The 21,322-nt window shown below is 39.1% G+C and overlaps 2 protein-coding genes across 2 annotated transcripts; one reads left to right on the top strand and one right to left on the bottom strand.

Annotated features, from left to right (window-relative positions):
• The first annotated feature begins 7,553 nt into the window (after nt 1–7,553).
• On the top strand, nt 7,554–13,852 carry slc2a12 (solute carrier family 2 member 12). Its single transcript, XM_004083702.5, has 6 exons — nt 7,554–7,700; nt 8,524–8,635; nt 10,476–11,768; nt 11,947–12,069; nt 12,407–12,539; nt 12,635–13,852. Exons 2-6 carry the CDS (start codon nt 8,548–8,550, stop codon nt 12,723–12,725), a joined length of 1,728 nt encoding a protein of 575 aa, XP_004083750.1. The 5' UTR covers nt 7,554–7,700; nt 8,524–8,547; the 3' UTR covers nt 12,726–13,852.
• tbpl1 (TBP-like 1) lies at nt 13,416–20,437 on the bottom strand. The gene is made up of 7 exons (XM_004083701.5): nt 20,322–20,437; nt 19,274–19,513; nt 19,107–19,189; nt 18,093–18,156; nt 16,685–16,788; nt 15,553–15,647; nt 13,416–14,487 (listed from the first exon to the last, which is right to left on the bottom strand). Exons 2-7 carry the CDS (start codon nt 19,406–19,408, stop codon nt 14,405–14,407), a joined length of 564 nt encoding a protein of 187 aa, XP_004083749.1. The 5' UTR covers nt 19,409–19,513; nt 20,322–20,437; the 3' UTR covers nt 13,416–14,404.
• Between the last annotated feature and the right edge of the window lie 885 nt (nt 20,438–21,322).

The raw sequence follows: 21,322 nt of genomic DNA on the forward strand, positions 1-21,322 counted from the left end.
TAAATGAACATGTTTAATTTAAAAAGGTAAAACATCTGTGCTTTGATATTACATGTGAATCATAGAGGTATTAAACTTGTGGGACTAATTTTCATGATTATGTTTTAACAAAAACATTCTGTGCTTTCTCTCTACCAGGTAGCCCTCTGTTTTCTCAATTCTTTCTTTAAAAAACATGAACTGCTCTTTGAAAAGGCTGTTTGAAAGGGGCTTTTTTTTATTGTAGTATTTCGACCGATTTACTTTAGAAATGTTGTGTGGCAAATTACATTGATCCTCCAAAAAATGGATACTCCGTTTTTTGCACCCAGTGACAAATAAATATTATTCGGTACGGAATCATAAAGCCTAATTTTTTTTATTTGGAAAATGAGCATCCATCTTTGTTTCTGCTAAAAGACAAAAAAAATTGGCTTTTTGTTTGTTTGGCTCACAGGGACCTCCTTGTGAAAACAAGCCTTCGTGCTCCAACCCATATCTTGTTTCCCTCAACTTTCCAGTTTGTTCAGCACTGAACAGAAAAATCGTGGACACATTAGTGCAGATTTTCTATGGGTATGTGCTGTAAGAAATATTATTACAAATGAATCGGTGAATTCAATAAGGGCCCAAGTCTAAGAAGTTTGTTTTTCCAGGAAATGATTTTAATTGCAGTAGGGAGGCTACACCAAATGATTAATACTTTACCCATATTTATTACCAGTTCATAGCTTACAAATACTATAATATGAAGCACTTCACTTTTATCATTTCAGAGGACTAGCAAACTAAAGTCTGTGGACATGGGCCCTTCTTGAATTATTAAACAGGGGGCGCTGCCATATTGGATAACTAGTGCTGCCCTCTATGGGATAAAGCTAAACTCATGCAAGACAGGCCCAAGTCCAGGAATTGGGCTCCTCTTGCACTCAATGCATTGTAAATGTCAAGCATAGTTAATTCATAACAACAGACTTGGGACATTTTGGCCATAATCAGATAGCTTTTCCCTTGAAGACCATAAAACATATAATATCTCTATTTTGAAAAATGGTGGACTTGGGCCCCCTTTGAATTCACTGATTCAATTGTTAAAAAGCAGAAACAAAGAAGTTTTTGTGCAACTACAGTCCTGCACTTGTCTGTTTCTAACCTTCTGTTATAAACAGACAAGTGCAGAAAAATAAAAGAGAAATGGAGGGTAGAATATTTCACATATTTTGTGTAAATAAAATAAAAAACAGCACTCCTGAATTTCAGAGGCATTTCAGGGATAAGATTTTAAACATAGACAGGAAAGAAAAGATTCTGGGAAGCTAAGAAAAGTTGTAGCAGCAGAAATTTCTGACAGTTAAATAGTTTTGCTGCATCAACACTGAGGAAAAAAATGACTGCATGCCTGCCAACAAAAGAGGAAAGAGCTCAGCGACTGGATGCATGACGGGAAATGTTCCACTAGATGTCACTTATCACCTTCCCTCATCACTTGTTCCCTTGTGAAGGGAAATGAAATTCAATCAAAACATGTCAGGATAGTCTTTGAGCACAGGAGAAATAATGACAATACTTGAACACCAAACACCAATCATGTTCATTTGTAAAACTTGATTTTATTTTTTTCTTAAAAGTTACGGTCTTCTTTGTAACATAAAATATGGTGCACAGAACTTGAATGTTTGCTTGAATTCTGGGGAAACTCCTGGGGTATCGGATCAAATCCGTCCTTCTTGCCAGGCTTGCCTAGAAACCCTCACAGTAGTATGTTTGGGTCTGCCATTTCTTTCCGGCCTCTTCCTCTGCCATTCTAGTGGCCAGGACATACGGCCAAAGGTTGACTGAAAGGACCACAAAGTCAATCATCCACCTCCTGCCTTGCGTGTCTTGGTGCCACGTGCACTGATGGTTGCCCTTGTGTTTAAACATGACATTTGTTTTGGATGAGCCATAACGAGCACAGCATTATAACAACAGAACATTGGTCGGGTTCAGATTTATGGAAGCGATTCTGTAGCATAGTAAAAAATAAAAGTCAATACCAGAAATGCTTTTTCATTTTCAAAATGAAGCTGCATATTTTACTAGAAACTAAAATGAAAAAGCCATCCGCCAAAATGCTTTTTCATTTTCTTCGTCAACACTGCTTATTCTGTCACTTAACGGATTGCTTTATCATTTTAATTTTGAGTCAAATATGCAGCTTTATTTTGAAAATGAAAAAGCATTTCTGGTATTGACTTTTATTTTTAATTATGCTACAGAATCGCTTCCATACAGATTGGGGTACCCATTCCTTTCCATCATGGCCTTGTAGTGCAATGCAGTCGAGGGTGGGGGTTGAAGGCGAGTGCCTGGGCAGCTCTACCTCCTATCATGGGCTCTGACTTTTGGGGCATGAAATGTCACCTCTCTGGGAGGGAAGGAGTCTAAGTTTGTATGGGAGGTTGAGAGGTACCGGCTAGATATAGTCACATCCACACACAGCCTGGGCACTGAAACTCAAACCCTGAAGAGTGGATTGGAATCTAACATTCTGAAGTAGTAGTAGGCAACAACCTGATGTGGGTTTGTCTGGCAAGTGTTGGGCGTGTTAAGTCACGTCCCTGCACCTTTGAGCAGGGGATTGGTCTCTAACCAAGGTTTTTACGGGGGTCAGTCCTCCAGCTGTCCCCGACCCTCTTCCTTCTATAACCATTTATTAGGGTGAGGGTGTTGGGGGTCGGCCTGCAATGCACCTTGGGGGGAGAAGCTACTTGGCAGTGGCCCCCCTCCCTTGGTTGCCGTATGGAACGCGCCCCCCCTCTTGGTTTTAATTGCACTTTAGACATCTAGGACCCTTGGTAGAGGGGGTGCTTGGACATCACTGTCAGCAAGCAGTAGATGTCCTTAGTGCCCTACCCGCCAATTTTAACTGCACCTTAGATATTTTAGGGCCCCTTGGTGGGGAGGGTACTTGGAAATCACTGTTTGCAAGCAGAAGATGTCCTCCCAGTGCCCCCCCCCCCCCCCGCCGCCGATTTTAACCACACCTTTTAGTACACACACCCCCTTTACATCACAAATTCACACTCCAACCCACACACCCATACGTGCACAAACGCACGCTCACTAACACACATACATCACACAAGAAAGAGAGACTTCTGATCTTCTGTACCCCGCCCTATCACTGGCGGAGGGAAGTGGGGTCCCCTGTCACAGCAGCCCTGTCCCTTGGGTGCTGGCTTCCTGGGCCCGGCGGCCCTCTCTCCACGCAGGGAGAGGGATCCCTGAGCTTTCTGGCAAGACCGGGAGCCTGGGATCATATCACATCTGAGCCTGGGGGTGTCCATGGCCCGGTGGTGTGGGTTCTGGTCCTGGCCCCTGGGCGCCAGCCTTCTTCATATTTTCCAACCGCGGGTGAGCCTCGTCGGGCCCTGAGGGGGGAGGGGGCTGCCTGGAGCAAGGGGGGTGGGTCTTCCCTGAGGGGCCCTTACTCGTGCCGGGGGCTGGGGCGGTGGGATGCTCAGGACTCCTGGGTGGTGGTGGGGAAACTGCTATATGGGTCGGGCTGGGGCTTGCAATCTCCACCCCCTGCACCCCCCTGCTCTCTGGTGTTGGGGGCCACTGTGGCGGTCCCGCCGGCCCTGCCTGGGGTGGCGGATGTAGTTACTCGGCAGGCGGTCTATCTCTATCTGCTGTACTGTGCGGGTGATGTGGGGGTCCTGGCTTCCGCTGCTGCTGCGGTGGGGGCCTTGGGGGGGGGGGGGGGTGGGTTCTCTCCCTCTTTCTACATTCCATCATCCACCCCAGAAGAACATAAACACTCACTCGAGCACAGGTGCTATCTCACCTTTGCACAAACAGTTTGCATGACTGAATCAAATGATTTACATGTGTTAGCCTGAATGCATAAGTGTGCATGTGGGAATTTTAGGGGCAGCATCTCCATGTAGACTTGTTTGTGTGTGAACACTTTTGGAGCCAACAGGTGTGTTTGTAACGTTTGAGTGTGTGTGTGTGAACAGGCCCCGCCCATTTCAAACTTTTCATGCATCTTCACCTGTCAGTTGTGATTATAAAGCTCAAGGAACTTGTTGCTTTCTGACGCTTCATGATCTTACCCTCGCTACTATAATCAACCCTCAACCAACCCCCCCCCCACCTTATCTATCCCTCTCTTCTCTTTTTTTTCCTCCTTTTCTTTTACGTCCGGTCCAACACAAAAAGTATATATTTACAAATATAATTAACATAATAAAGTTTAGCTGAAATTACAAAAGGGGTTTATTTAAATATACATCTGGTGTATCATAAGATTCATAACCCCTGTTGTAAAAGTAAAATATGTCCAACACAAAAGGCTTTCAGCTCTCATCTGTTTGCTTAGCTGTTGGACAGGACAAGTAAAAAAAATAATCAGTCCTTCTTGCCCACGAGCCAATCAGCAGTTTGGAGTATGGTCTCCTTGCTGTCTCTAAGGGAGAGGAACTGGAAAGAGCCTCAAAAGGGTACTCCATTGGCCTCCTGAGGGAACTCCAATGACCATGTGGGGAATGACAAAGGCACTTGGAAAATGATTGCAAATTGTTAAAATGTATAGTTTGCTACTAAATTATCTTTTGGCAAAAGTAACCGTAGAGATGAAGATTCTTCTTCCTAGCTGTTTGCTATGCATAGTTTGCCTGCACACCTTTATTTCTAAAGCACCTTTAAAACAAATGTTGTTGACCAAAGTGCTGAACAGCCAAAACTGAACAACCATTCTAATTATGATGAATAAATAAAGAGGCAATTCACAACTGAAAAAACTAAAAGGCAATAAGTAACTCAAATTACACTATAACACAAAGAAAAAATAAACAAAAGGATTCTTGAGTCAGTGTCACCAAAAATAAAAGGATTTTAAAAGAATTTAAAAGTGTTCTTGTGTCTGTGCATCTCTGTTGTGCAATGAAAGGTTTTTCCATTGTTTTGATGCGGCAACAGTGAAGGCTCCATCTCCTCCTGCTGAGACTGGAGTGAAGGACGGACAGGAAAGGTTGGTAAGCAGACCTTTGACCTTAGACTGGAGCAGGGGGCGGGAGGAGGTTAGACAGGTTGAGCTAAAAGTAGAGTTTTAAAGCTTATTCTGACTTTTAAAGAAAGTTTAAATTTGTTGTTCCCTACACAATGTCAACACTTAAACCTTGAAGAGGCACATTGAAACACCTCCAAATTTTATGTTTTGCCAAACAGATCTGAGGAACTCCTACAGAATGAACCACCCTCACATTATTGCATCATGGCATAAGTAACAAGTTTCAAGTTCATTGAATTGCAAAATATATTGGAAAGGCAGGTATGTTAGTTGTGCTAAAATGGATTCATGATTGTGCAAGAACTAAATACTTAGTTAAACCAATACAACATCTTAGATCACCACATAATTACAGAGTCACCAGAAAAATCATATTAAAAAGACTTTATCAGCAGTACTTGAAAGGTTGCCTCAAGCCAAACAGAAAATAATTCTGCTCAGCAAAGTTATGTGTTACTGAGTAACCCATTTTGTTGGAAAAGGTTTTTGAATCCCAGGAAACAAATAATGATGTTAGCTAAACTTGCAGATTGTTAGGTTTGTTTTTCTTTTGTTTTTCTGAAAGTGCATGCAAGCAAATCTTTTAAACATGTTAACGTTTCATTTTAAAGTACAACCATGTTTATTGAAAAAGTAATTCGTTCAAATAATAATACATTTTGTTGGTCAAGATGCAAGAATAACTTTTATTTACGTGAATGTCAAGTAATGACACCATTTTTTTGTTCAGCATATCCCTTCAGGGGTCGCCACAGCAAACAGCTTTCTCTGATTCGGTCAGGTGGTTTGACAGAGATTTTTACGCCAGAGCCCGGCCTGACACAACCCTGTATTTAATCCAAGCTGGGAACCGGCACAGGGGGACCCAAACTTGGGCCCCCTTGTAACTACATAGTTGGTCAGTAGTACAAAGACTCTTGCCCAAGGACCCACACTGGATGAAGCTCATCGTGCCCCCTGGGAATTTAACCCATGTTTCCCATGTGCCAGTCCTACATGGAGCTATCAGTCTTCCAGCTGGTGTCTTTATCAGAGAGCATCTAAAGCTAATTGCCTTATACATTTTTATCAATTTTTTACAATTGAGGCAAAGACCCTCAGAAAAATGACCAAAAGGTTTTTACAGTTCTTGTGAAACTCCTGTTTCCCCTCTTTTAACTTATCCACTACTTCAATTTCTGTTTTGCCCACACAGCAAGGGTGTTAAACTGAACTGTGACAAGTTAATGCAAGTCAAACAAAATTCACATATAGGGAACATTCCCAAGAAGTCAATGTGTATGAGTGCTGTGTGATGTAATCATGCACAATAGGTCCAGCCCACAGAAAGGTTGTTTCTCACAGGCCATCTCTAAAAAAACATTTTTTACTCTTAATTTTAACGCAAATCAAAAATGGATATGTCATTTGGGTGGAATTTCTAGTCTATAAATCATTTGATTTCCTTTTTTGTAACTGAAAGTATCACCATCCACTGACCTTTAAACAATCAATTTGTTGCCTGCTGATTGTGTCCCTTGCATGTACTTGCTTGAAGATAACTGATCTAACTATCTTACTGTCTATGGAGTTGATAAGCTTTCATGAATGATACAATGGTTTTCCAAACAGTGTGAGACACATTATGTTTTCAGATAAAACCCTATTTTAAAGTGAAAAAATGCAACGCCCAGTTCAATGCAGCCTTATCTGTGACTGTCAATGGTAGATGCTGACATGGTGAAGAGTACTCTTGAGTAAGTAGGCCACTCCATGTATTTTTGGTAGTTAAACTATTGCACAACACATGACTACTGGTAAGTGTTTTGTTATTAACACCTGAAGTGAAATTTTTGATTCATACCCAAATAATTGCTTAGAATGTGTAAATGTAGGCAGATTAGCTTCATTCTCATAACTGAAGGATTTTGTTTTGCATGAAAAGTCACATCCTCTCATTGTAATGTGGACAGACAGATGTCCCCTCCCAATTGGACATCGCTCAACTGCCCTGTAAGTTGACCTGAGAATCAACTGACTGTGCAGCACACCACATTTTGTAGATCAGATCCCAGGAATGGCAAGGTGGTGTAAACAACATTCCTGCCATGTTAAAGACATCTGAAGCAGGTATGACAGATGTGACAGCAGCAACGCAGTGAAGCAAAAGTGGGACATGTGTAACTCACAGTACAGCAGGTGGTAGACATGTTTGTTTTAACTATCGGGGCGAGGGAAAACGTAATATTTGTTCAGGTGCACTTTACTGTCTATTATGGAGATGATTAAATATGACCAATTTTAGATTAATTTACAATTTACAGCAACAAAAAAGTAGATAACTATTTTTAAATGATAGAATGTAATAAATCTTATTTAGTTAAAGTAATAAAAAAATGGCAAACTTCTTTTTTTTTCACCAGAAAGAGTGTTCCTGAAAGCGGACCAATGGGAAGCCACGTGGGGACGCGTCAGCCCCATTCCAGATTTCCTATTGGTTGGAGAACGGAGGAGGGGGGCGGTCCTAGGGAAATGCCTTACCTTAACAAACTCCATGCGTGCAATAACACGAGCTGAAGGAAGGCTCGCTGGAGAGGGAAAGTTGGAGCGGCGAGAGTGAAAATCAAGCGAATGGCCCGGCTTAGTCGACTTTAAAACCTCAGTAGTTACTCAGCAGGAGCGGAAGGTAAGAATAAAGTAACTTTGAACAGTTGTCAGGACTTGTTTTTGCGTGTTTTAGTCTGTTTACTGTCTCAAAAACAATCCATCAGGGAATGGACTTTGCTGACCCTGGAAGAAGTGACCGCAGCATTGTTATTCAAATCACAATAATGAAGAAAAAAGGGGATGCTGTTGAAGGAGACAGTTGGGGTGCACTCACAAAAATAACCCAGATTTTTTAATTCAGTCTTGCAAAACAAAATCTATTAACTTACTTTTTAAACCCATATCTGCCATCTCCAAAATACTCCTGACTTTGGATCTAGATGTTTTTTTTGTGCTTTTTTACCTGGTTTACCTTCTTTTTTTGAAGGTTTTATGGATAATATATGTATAATGATTACAGCTATAAATGTGTTTTATAGACCCCACTAAACCCCATTTACTCATGTGTCTAATTCTAAATAATCAACGTGCTGTTTCGTAGAACTGACAATGAGATGCTTTTGTCTCCATGGATCAAAGCTGAATGTCTAAACCACTGGAATCAAATGTTTTGTTAGATTTTTATTTTATTTTATATTTTAAGATCTATTTCCAGCACTTGCACCCTGGGACAAAGAAAAAACAACATGCACACTTAAAAAATGTTTTTTATGAAAACACAGGTTTCACAGAAAGTGCTGCAGTAACACCGCGTCTTTCAAGATAAAGAAAACTTTTGTTTTTGTAGGTTTCCAGCTCCATGCTTTTAATGAAAATTGGTTTGATCTGTTTCAAAAAAAAGTTTCTATTGGATGGTTTTAATTTGGTTTCTGTTTTACTTGTTTCAATCTGTTGTAATGCAGGTCTCCTGGTAGTTGTGCATAACAATGGACCCTGACAACAAGATGACCTCGTCATACGCCCCAGCTGACCTTTCCTCCGAGACCCAAAGACTGACTCCGCTGAAAGCCCCAGGTACACCAAAAAGCCCTGTAACCCTGTTTCAGCAGACAGTGTGGTCAGACTGTGGTCACTGAGCTTAATGTAAGATGATCCATCTCCTTCACTTGGATCGACACCTCAGATTGAGCACTTTGATACGAAAATCAGCTGACTGGGATTGGTTGGTCAGAGGACAAAATGTTTTGTGCTCCAAAAAGACATTTATTTTTGCTTTTATATGGGTCTTTTGAGAAACCTTTTTAAAGGTAACTTCCAGTTTGCTCAACAGAACTTCATCTATTTGGATCTAAATGAGTTATTACAGGGAAACTAGTGGAAAAAGCTGATTTTGGGGGAACACAGTGCCAAGCGGAAGAGGTGTCGGAGTTTTATTGGGAAATATAAGTTCACTCAATTATCAGTAGAATTTTTTCCAACAGCACTATTGCATAACTCTCTATAATAATGCCTTCTTTTTTTAAAATGTGGCAAAGATAAGTTGACCCCAAAGGTGACTTTTGAAGTGCTAAGGAAATCTGGAACTTGAACTAATTAGATAAGTCTTGCTCAGCAAAGTTCTTTCAGGTAACTCAATAAACTAATGATAGCATATTCATTTTCTAGATCCCGGCTGTAGTTATCGTTTAGCCAAAAAAAAAAAAAAACAAGCAAATTCTGCCACTTCTTACCTTTTTTCCAAAAAATCCTAACTGATGAAGTTAAATGCTGTTTATAAGTCTGTTATAATTCTATCAATGTGATCCCGCAGTAGAAAAACAGTATTACGCAAGAGGCTTTTCAAGCAGTAGCAGCTCACATTTTCAAATCATTAACTAATCACTTGTATGAACTAACTAAATTATATAATTATCGATGCAGAGGTGGAACAAAGTGTTTTTCCCCTAATTGTACAGTTAGGACTGTAAGGATTGCCATTGTACTCGCACACATTCATATGCAAATTAATTATACAGAATATAATAAATAATAATTTAAAATTTTAAATAATATATATTTTTAACCCCATTGGTTTTCATTCTTAGATCCTCACAGAAATCTTCTTTTGCTTCATTCATACATTAAAAATAAACAAGGTAAATGATATTGGCTGTTCATTTACTATAAAACTGAAAGGTAAGACCTAAAATTGTTTTTCCCTTTTAAAGCCAGTTTTTCACAGCATAAACTCAAGAAAATCGGTAATTGATAACTGATAAGTGAACTATGTAGATACAAAAAATCATCTAATAAGAATGGATAGGTGGAACCAAAAAACTGTGTCTGCTAGTACACTGGTCTGTTTATGTTTTTACACTCGTCTTTTTTTTTTTGCTGAAAGTCCTGTTTGGTTGTTTTTAACAATAAATAACATGCAAAAATGTATTACATGCATATGAACCCCTTCAGCTGTGTGTCACAGTTTTTAATGTACCTTTTTATTCAGGACTCTACTGGAAAACATTGAAGAATATTTTTTGTATAAAATCATGCACAAATCTGTTGTTATTAAGAGAATTAAAGGTTACCTGGTTTGCAGAGGGCATTCTGAAATGTGGTGCAAGGTGTAGAAATGTTTGTCTTCCCATCAATAAAAGGTCTTCACCTTTGATCAGAATTGGAGTGAAGGAGGTCAGGGGTCACTCAACCTTTTCTGCTGTCTGCTCTTTTTCTTTTCCATCCACCCAAATGCCAGGATTGATTTTATCAACAGTATTATAGGGGATATATTTAAATATATGTATTATTTCATTTTGAGTATATTATAATTTTTAATCTAACATCATATTTTGAAAATGCAAAAAAAAAAAGAAAAAGTTTTATATAGTCTTTCTGTAATCCACATTTCTAACAAGGTCTCCCCGTTTCTGTCCAGGCTGCAGCTGGTTGGTGGTTCTGGCAGCTTTCACAGCCTCCCTGAGTGGCCTGATGTTGGGCTATGAGATGGGCCTGACCTCTGGGGTCCTGCTGCAGCTGCGGGGCATCCTCTCGCTGTCCTGCAGGGAGCAGGAACTGCTCGTAAGCTCCCACCTGCTCGGCGCTCTGCTCGTCTGCCTGGCCGGAGGCCCCATTCTGGATCGCTACGGCCGCCGCTGCTCGTTGTTCGTCAGTGCTGCCATGGTGGTTGGAGGAACCCTGGTGCTCATTTCCGTCACCTCGCTCGTTGCGCTCACACTGGGCCGTGTAATAGTTGGCATGGGGACAGCTCTGTCAGGGACAGCAGCTTGTCTTTACATTGCAGAGATTTCCCCGAGGGAGAGGAGGGGCCTGCTGGTGACTCTGTACGAGCTGATGCTGGTTGTAGGTGTGATGCTGGGATTTGGCTGTTGTTACGCCTTTGCCACTGTGCCGCATGGCTGGGCATTCACATTTGGGCTTGTAATTCCTCCAGCACTGCTTCAGATTGGTGCACTTGTCTTCCTTCCGCCCAGCCCACGCTTCCTGGTTGCTCAGGGCAAAGTGGAGCATGCCAGGGCAGTGCTGGCCAGAATGAGAAATGGTCACATGGAGCACGTGGGAACTGAACTCAGGGACATCCAAGCCGGACTGAAGGAGGAATCCGAGCACAGTTTCTGGGAGCTGTTTAGTGCCAAAGCTAACCTGCGCTCTCGTCTGCTCACCGGTGCGGCTTTAGTTTTCCTCCAGCAGGCTACTGGGCAGCCCAACATCCTCTCCTATGCTTCCCCGCTCCTCCGCAGTGTTGGGTTCAACAGCGACGCCGCAGCAACCTTGGCCTCCACGGGGTTCGGGGTGGTCAAAGTAGTGGGCACCATCCCCGCCGTGTTGCTGGTGGACCGCGTGGGACCTAAGAGCTTTTTGTGCGTGGGAGCAGTCTCCATGGGGCTTTCTCTGGCCGCACTCGGCACACTGACGCTGCAAAGCCGCACTCACCTCACAAGCCTGTGCACCAGTCAGACATTAGACAACAGCACTGAGGTGCTGTGGAACTTGAACAGAACCTTCCAGGACTTTGAGGAGGGTGGCCTCTTTTCTACGGACCTTCCCAGCCACTGGATCGCTGAGGAAATACAGAGGACTGACACTGAGGGGGGTGGGATAAAGGACTCTGAGGGAGAGAAAAGCCAAGGGGTGTCTTCTTCACTACAATGGGCTTCACTAATTAGCCTTTTAGTATATGTGGCTGCCTTCTCCATAGGCCTTGGGCCAAGTAAGTACCTTTTTTATTTTTTTCCATGAAAAAATACAGTCTTACCAGCTCTCAAGCATACAAGACTTCATAAGTTTTTGTCATGCTTGCTGGCTGATTTCATGCTCTATGCAACATTTCAAATGACTAAAGTTACTGTAATGACACGTAGGGCTAATAGATGTTTTTCTTCTTCCAGTGGTGTATGTGGTCCTCAGTGAGATCTTTCCCATGGGAGTCCGAGGCAGAGCTGTGTCTGTGGTGTCTGCTGTCAACTGGGCCACAAACCTGCTCATCTCCATGACTTTCCTCACCCTCACAGGTTCGTTAGTTTCTAGCTGCAATATGACGACAAAAAGTAGAACGTTTGTCTCAAAATTCCCCTGTTGGTCACAACCAGATGGGTAATTGGTCAAATAGAAGGCGATTTTTACCAGATAAGCCTAAAAAGGAACTAAAGGGTTGAAGTTGTGACTTTATTTTTAAAAATGCTGGTAAATCTGGTGCATTTTCAACATGTAACTGAGGAAATTAGAGGCAAATAAAGGGAGATTCTAAATTTAATTATACTTCTTTTGGAAAGAATTCATCATTCTTTTTTTAGCTTATGGTATTACATTTTCAGCGGACAGAAGTCCACTTTCACTCTTATTTTCCAGAAAAAATTGGTGTACCCAGTGTGATGTTCCTGTACGCCGCCATGAGCTTCGTTCTGCTGGTGTTCGTCATCCTCTGTGTACCGGAGACAAAGGGTCGCACGCTGGAGGAGATTTCAAAGGAGCTCGCTATAAAGTAATCCTTTGGCCATTTTTCATAGCGACAATATCTTTCCAAAAAAAAACGAAATTGTGAAACTTATTACTTTTTTTATGTGTGTGTTTTGCCAGAAAGAAATTTCAGCTGAGTCTTTTTAGACAAGCACCGACCCAGGAGAGTCTGATCAGGAGCACATCCACGCAGATTCCAGCAAACGCTTAGAAGGGCCAACCGAGAAAACCACATCAGGGCACATGTGCTGCTTCTCATCATACGCCTCCCAAATGCCTTCGCGTGGACCAGACTGGAGAGGCTGAATCTGTTTAACGCAAACAAATGGGAACACCACCTCTCAAAGAAAAGAAAAAGCATTTTTCATATTTTTGGCATGTTAAAAGAAACTTAACTTAGCACATTCAATTTATCTTCTTTAAAAAAAAAACAGATTTTAGCTTTGTAAACATGAAATTGTTGAAGATGTTTTGTTTAAAAGTACAACTTTCTGGAAAGAGCCCAAACAGATCAAACCAGTTGAGTCACTTAGGCAACTTTTTTGTTGTTATTTTAGGGCAACATGAGTTTTCTGGAAAGCTACTGAATGTAGAGAAACATCAACACAGACAGAGTCACTGGTGGGATATTTAGGAGAATCTACAGACAGCTACCTTTTTTATTTTGTTTTTAATAAGATTTTAAAGCCAAAATTATATCTAGAGAATAAATAGGTGTAATATCTAAATGTTCTGCTCAGTTTTGCACATTTTTTTCTTTGTACTTAAGTGTCTATTCATTTCTATCAAGTCCAACATGCAGCATTGAAGTAAATGTTGAACATTTCCTTTTTATTTTCTCTGACACTATTCTGAAACAAACACTCCCATCTGTATGTGTGCACAAAATGAACATCAACCCTTTAGTGGAATTTTCCTCTTTTTATTTTTATAGAAAAATTCAAGTGTTACAAAGTTTACTTGAGACCATTTGAGAAAAAAAAAAGATCCATCACACAAACAGACAACATATCAAAGTACATTTTATACAGTTCTGTCAGCAGAATGATAAAAACACTGCTTTTCCTTAGACCAGTTGGGAACTTTGAGGGGTTTTCTATTATATTGTAATGCAATATATTTGAAGTTTCTGTGAAAGTCTATTTCTCTTTTTTTTTTTTGTACATGAAATACTTTTGGAAATCTGCCTGGTGTGACTCCAAGGAGTGGCTGCTTATGTAATAAAAACGGTTCAGCTCTTTGCTACTGCTTTCTGCAAAAAAACATGTAAATTCTGCACATTTTACTGATCTCATAAATGTAAAAAAAATGGAATTAAAAGATCAAACTGACTTAAAACTGACAAGTATTTCTGTTAAATGACACTTAAAAAAAAAAGAATTTAAATTTAAAACCACAAAGACGTCAATGGTGTTTGCACAGAGGGATGCGGTGAGGATATCTTGACTGAAGTGAGGGGTAAGTTCTGGTGGGCTCTACCTCCAGAACTTGGCTTTCTGGGCATCTCGGCGGCGTAGAGTGACTGCGCTGGTCGGTCCTCTAAAAAACTAACGGTGGACGGAGATTCCAGCAGGACTGGCCTCGGATATCGAGTTAGCAGAGAGGCTGCTCTGAGCAAACAAACTTTCACCATTGGTCACAACTGTTCAGCTTGAATATACTTGCAGTACTAAAAACGGTTCAGGTATCCATGCAGAACACTCAAAGCAGGATAAAAGTGACAGCAGACAACTTTCTCATGAACTCCAACAAGGATTATAAAACTCTCAACACACACGTCCGTCTTGACAGTCTAGTTAGTCTTGCAGAGATTACCGTAAAGAAAAGGAGCGAGGAGTTTCCTTATCAGTATTGAGTCTTCTTTTATCATGTAGGCGACTTCTTTTTGTCCTATTTGCAGAGGGGTTTCCGACACTCAAACAGCAGTGGGTAGACCTGCTCCACAGCTGTTGCAACATTCTGCACATTTGGTCCTGCATTGTCAAGACAGAGTATGAATGTGGTGACAGAAACATTCAAAATGCAAACTTTCACTGGTGAAATTTATCAGGAACTGGAATCTTTTTCTTTTTTTTTAATGAGGGCATGACCTCAATCCAGCAAACTAGTTTTCTGACAGCACTTCTATGATCCTTTTAAACAAATATCATATTAAAAATCTCAACAACAGACTGACACACATTTAAAGTCCCCACTCTGATCATCTTGGTCTTTTAATTATGATCATGCAGGTTTTTAGGACACACAGTAGTTTCTGCAGAGCGGCAGTAGTTCAATAGAAATTCACTTCTGAGTTGTGGCGGGGGCCTGTCATCACATCCCCTGTTTCTGAGAGCTCTCTGTTTACATGCTCTCCTGCTAGCTTACATCCCCTCATGACCCCACCCTAACATTAGCAATGCAAATGGTGCTGAATATCAGGGCCGTCCAGTTTTCAGACAGATGCCAGTTTAGACGAAGAAAACAAAGACGTCCGTGGATCTAATTGTCCTAAATGGAGCCGAGAGTTTGTGCCCCGTATATTTTATTATCTTCTTCAAATGGCATTTTTTCATCTGCTCCTGATTCACAATGATTTGAATAAAGAAATACTCAGAAATACAAATTTATGCTCGTTTTTTTTTTTTGTCATTTGAACAAGTTTTTATCGAAGTGGGGCTTTAAATGAGAGCAAACACTCGGCTTCCCTAATGTGTCATTCATTTGGTTTATTTCTAAATTATAAAATTATTCGTTTCCAGTTTTTTTTTTTTAAATCTGGTTGAACCACATTAAAGAAATTGTTTTAGTTTGACCTAACAAGTCTCAGGTTCTTAAGACAGATTCCTGACATACGTTTTACTCAAAGTGACTCAAAAGTTTTAACAGGTTAATACATAACACACTCTCACCAACAAACCACCCCCCCCTCCAATGGAAACATTAAGGCCACTTTTTTTTTAGGAGTTTCCAGACTTTATGGAGTTTGACTTTATTTTTTTTTTGCTTCCTGATGCCCTCTTTAGACTCCTGTTGCGGTCACGGGTAAACTAACTTACCTGTAATCGTGAGGCTTCCAGTGGAAAACACCTGTACAGTAGCCTTTATATTCTTGATTCTGTATGTAGCAGCAGGGTGAAGCTCAGGCTCATAACTGGCAAAAAATAAAAAGTTCAGCAAACCAAAGGTTTAGTATGACTTGATACAGACAGGTCAGTGCAGCTCTTTTTTCTAAATAAGAAGACTGTTTATAAAAATTACAGGGTGACAACGTAAAAAACAACTTAGGGCCTGATTTCACAACAGCAACACCAGGCAGAATCAATGCATGTTTCAACCACTAGAGGTCACCATATTCTTGCAAACAGCAAGAAAATCAACTTTTCCTTCACTGAAACTGAACAAAATTTAAACTAATAAAAACTAACAACTAATCTATGAAACCTAAAACAAAAGACTTGTTTCTAAAAAAAAAAAAAAATGGGCTCAATGAGTAGAACTTAAAACAAAAAAACTGCAAAAAACTTTAACAAGACTTATTTTAATCTCCCTATCATTGCCTTATTCTAAAAAAAATAATTAAATATTTTATTTCCACAGCTTTAAAAAATCTCAAATGTTGAATTTTACAAAATAATAAATAATGATAATAAGGCCTCTTTCACACAAAAAGGGCATATTACTGATTATAATATTGATTGATTACTTGGATTTATTTGTGCTATGTTGTAGGTTGTTCTTTAATGTATTATTTTTTTTTACATAAAACTAATCTTTTTCCCTTCCCATACAGAAAGCTACATTAAATGGTAAAAACAGGAACTAAAAAATGTAGAAAAGATATAGTGTGAAAGTTTTAGGACAAAAACAATTTTCTACTTATTTGAGCTGCACTTTACTGACAAATCTATGTATCCAATTAATAACATTAACAACAATCATGCTTTTAACAATTCAATTTTAATATCAGTTTTAAAAAGGACTGTCACCATCACTAGATATGATTCACCGATCAATCAAAATGTTTCATCTACAGATGAGTTTAACACTTTGATGTTAAATAAATGGGAACAATGTAAAATGTTTTGAATCCAACTATTGCTCTGCAACTGCTTTGCCTAAAAATCTCCAAGAAATAATTCAAAACTGAAAATATATTTGTTTTTATACAAATATAATAACTCATGTTACCTGGCTATGGGCCGGTTGTTCTTTGTGAAGTCTACCAAGTGAATTGAAAATGGCATGGAGCAAACGGCGAGCACATTCACAACCTTGAAAGCTGAAAACCTCACCTGTGAAAGGGATAAAAAATGCAGTTCCAATTCAGTTACAAGACTTTTTTTAAGGTCAAATGTTTTACCCTTGATTTGGTTTATGCCAATTTCAGCACATGTGAGTTTTGGTGGCAGACCTGAGGGTTAGTGTCCTGCAGCGTGTTTGTCCAGGATGAGTACACATTGTACATAACCTCAATCTACACCTGATCCGTACTTATCTTTCAGCCCACATTCTTTTTACAGTGTGTTGCTAGAGGTTCTCCTAGAGAACAGGAGCTTCTATATAGATGTAGAGCTCAGACGCTCATGGACTGTCGCCCACAGCCTGCAGCAAAGCAACATCTTCAGCTTTATCTGTGTGTTCAAGTGCTGGATATTTTCACAGTAGTGGGTTGTGCCATGCAGTCTATCACTGTCTTTTTTTTATACTGGTTGTTTCCTAGCAATCAGTGGCATACATTGTGTAAATGACATTAAAACACATTGGTAACACACAGTTTCATCACGGATTCAAATCCTCCAAAGGTCCCCTTAAACCAGCTCATGTGAAGTTCTCCAGAGACCATCTGGACGATCCAGAGGAGAACTGAGAGAATGTCAAACGATAAGATTAGACTAATATGGAACTCCTTGTAATAAACACCACTCGGCTTGTTTGGAAGAGGAAGAATGCTGAGTTTCATTCCAAAAACACCATGCCCACTGTAAAGCATGGGGGTGGTGTCATCATTCTATGGGACTTATTTTCTGCAAAAAGGGAGTGGACAGCTGATCTGTATTAAGGAGAGGATGAACGGGATCTTTGAGCAAAAACTTATTTCCTAAAGTGACATGATCAATGATCTTAAATCGTTCACCACGGCAACACAGGAGTGGTTAGGTAAAAAGCATTTCAAGGTTCTGGAGTGACCTAGTACGTCTCCGGACCTCAGTCCTATAGAGAATTTGTGTGTTGCCCAGCAACAGCCCCAAAACATCCCAGCTCTGGAGAAGATCTGCATGGAAGAATGGACCAAAATAACAGCTAAAACAAACATGATGAAAACTTACAAAAAGCCTTCAAACTTCTGTCACTGACAGCCAGGATTACATTGCAATGTATTGAGGTAAACTTCTGCTATTGTCTAAATACTTATCCTCCCCATCATTTTACAGCTACGGTAACTTCTTTAAAAATGAAACATTGTGATTTTATGGATTCTTTTTTTTTTGCATTATGTCTCTAAAATCTGATGGGTTTTTGTGATGAAAATAACAGATCTCTTTTTTTAGGGGAATAATCAGGAAATACTAAACATTTTTAGTACGTATATTCTTACCTTGAAGCCAAGTTTCTGCAGACAGCGCGCTAGTCTGCGAGCGCCCAGCTTTGCCTCGTCCTCACTGAACAAGAGACAAAAGGAAACTTTTAAATTATTATGTAATATCTAAATGAAAAATGACTGAGAACAAAGAGGGAAATCTAACAGACGTCTCAACTCTGTGAATAAAATATACAAGCAGTGGCACAAAAGCAATCAAATTCCATCCAATGTCATCTGATTATAATATAACTGACACTGACAGATACATACTATACAAAAATATATAGTAAAACAGAATCCTAAAGATGAATACAAAAGATTTTAAAATGTGATTCTACATTTAGGTTTGAACCACAGATTTGATTTTAATGAAAGACATTTCTATTTTGGTGGTTAGTTTTTACATCATGTTTATTCTTTACAACAATTTCTTAAACTATTTTTATTCCTCTAATTTAGACTTTGTCTGTCCGCTGACTCATAAAACAAATGTATGATAGTTTTATTAATGAAGTTGTTTAACGTCTCATAACGTTCTCAGATTTTTCTGTCAGACAAAGTGAATGTTTGGACACAAAAAGATCAAATCAGCCAATCAGTTTGAAAAATCAGTTTTGAATTTCACCTAAACTTTCCAAATAATTGAAGCGGTTTGGGTTACTGTTGATATTCATACCTATAACCTGCTAATAACTAGTTTTGTATCTTATTTTGATCCAAAATTGTTTTAGCTTCAGAATATCAACTTTTTTGATGAATTCTGCCAAGTTAGTTACAGTTCTGAGCCACACAAAATCAACCTATATTAAAATTCAAAAATCTCTTTAGTTGAGTCAAAGTGTAAAAACTTTGCCAAATTAAATTGTACACGCATACATTTTTTAAAAAATAAACAGCATCTGAGATAGCTGTCGGCATGGTAACAAGAAACTGCAAACAAATGAATCATATTTACACTATTTAATTTAAGGCAACATGCAAAGTGTGCTAAGTTAACTAGGATTCCCATTTTTATTTGACACTGTTTACCTTGTTGCTCCAGTGCAGATGATCTTTCCTGATGACCAGATTGAGGCTGTTATCCTTGGTTTCCGAAGTTTCATCAAGACTTTCTAAATAAAGAGATAACTTTAAAAAACAAAAACAAAAAACGCAACTTTGTCAGCATTATATGATGCTCTCTTTTCCACACTCACCCCTACTTCCGGCTTGTAGATGACATTGATTCCCTCTAGAGCGATTGTACGCAGATTAAGGTGACATCTGGTCCGAAACGTCGCAACAACATTAGTGATAATGATGTCGACTGCCTCATCGTTGCTGGAATCCATGAGGAAGTGTGCGGCGCAGCAGGAAGAACACCAGGCCTTTTCTCTCACACATGCATCAGAGTGGCCTTCCCCATAACTCCCTTGATTGACTTAGGAGACAAAAGTCTAAAGAAAACAGTTAAAAAGTTAGCGTTTAAAACCCCATTTCAAAATATTTTCCAGAGTGTAAGAACATTAGTAAAAAGACAAACGTTAACTTAGTGTTTCACTATACTTGAATACATTTTTCAAAAGGGTTTAAACAATGATGTGCTGTCGCCCTTGTTTCAGCACAAACACCAACTACAAACAATAATCCAGACTCTATATATACACATATTCTGGATGCATATTCATATTTCTAGTACCAGTACTCATAAGTAGTTTTTGGAGAGGAAATCAGTTATGACAATGAAGTGTTCACCTAAGCAAGTGAAGTCGCAATTTGTTAATTATATTGGCACTTAAGTATGATCTAATTACATGAGAAAGGACACAATTTTTCCTGCATTGTCATGACTAAACCTATTCGACTTTGTTTAGTTTCGAGAAATAAACAAAAGATGACAAGTTACTTATGCTAGCTTTTGCCGGCTAGCAAAAACTGCCTGTCTCTTATAACAAACGCACATTTGACAAACATACAACAATTGATTTGCTGTCGCAGTTAGGTGATCATAAATAAGTCTGTCAAAGTAAAAATAGTTTCCGACTGGTTTGTCATTTAGAAATGCTAACCATTAGCACATAACAAAGAGGGGAGACGAGGCTTCTGAATGAAAAGTTGTTAGCTACGGATGCTAACAAGCTAACTGTCGAAAATGGGTGCAAGTTCCATAATTTTTAGGTCGTTTTGCTGACCAATGGCAAAGTATGCGTTTTATAGAAAAATAAAGCACACAACCTCGAATTATGTTGATTTTTTTCTAGTTACCTCTGAGTAGCTACACTCATAAATATTTCCTTCAACAGCAGATGTTTGTTGACAACCCCTTCTGAGTTTGTTGCCTTGCATGAAATACAATTTCCGGTTTATCCTTTCAAAATAATGGTTTCGTCAGGTCAACTTCCGTCTTTAATAAGTTACAAAACCATTTAAAAAAAAGGTTAAAAAAATAGCAAAAAACAAGGAAAGTGATTTACGTTATACTTACGAAAAATAAAAAAGAACAAAAAAGCAAAATAGTGTCTTAAAAAAACTAATTTATGAATTGTGAGAGGGACATAACTTTGACCCTAAACCTATTTTTTTGTTGCTGTTCTATTAGAGTTTAAAAATAAAAACGTAAAACGTTTAGAATCAACAGATACATAATTTTAATTTAAAAAAACATTTTCTATGTACAAATACAGTTATTACATACTGTGCATATTTGGTGAGGATTGTATTAATTGGATCCTGTAAGACTGAAGAGACAATCCAGTTCCCATGAACTTTTGAAAAGTAATTAGTTTGTGAAACAATTTCCGTCCAAGAGTTCAATTAAATCAAAAAACAAACTTTTTTTACACGTTTTATGTGTACTACCAATATGCAAAATCAAATAAACTTGATTTATTTGAACTTGTAAGTAGGACAAAGGAACATTAAGCTCTGAGGAATTTGTTATCAGTCCCATCCGCCAACATGAATATAAAAGAGAAATATGTTAAAAAATTTACAGCTAGCACTTTGTCTATTTGTCTATTACTCATAAAAGTGAACCATTGCAATCATTGCATTCTCTAAAGTAAATGATCTTGTTTGGTGGATGACTGCTTTACACATAAAACTTTTGACCAGCTTTAAACTCAAAAGAAAAGGAGTACGATTTGGGAGCCATAGGGAGAATTTGTGTTATCAATAAGAGAATTCACAGCCGCCCTGTGGCAACTTAGTCAATGAAAACTGTCCAGAAATCCCTGGAATGCTGACATTCAGCAGAAATCATGATC

Source organism: Oryzias latipes, chromosome 24 (assembly GCF_053564925.1).
Source record: "Oryzias latipes strain Hd-rR chromosome 24, Olatipes_Hd-rR_3.1".
Taxonomy (NCBI): Eukaryota; Metazoa; Chordata; class Actinopteri; order Beloniformes; family Adrianichthyidae; genus Oryzias; species Oryzias latipes.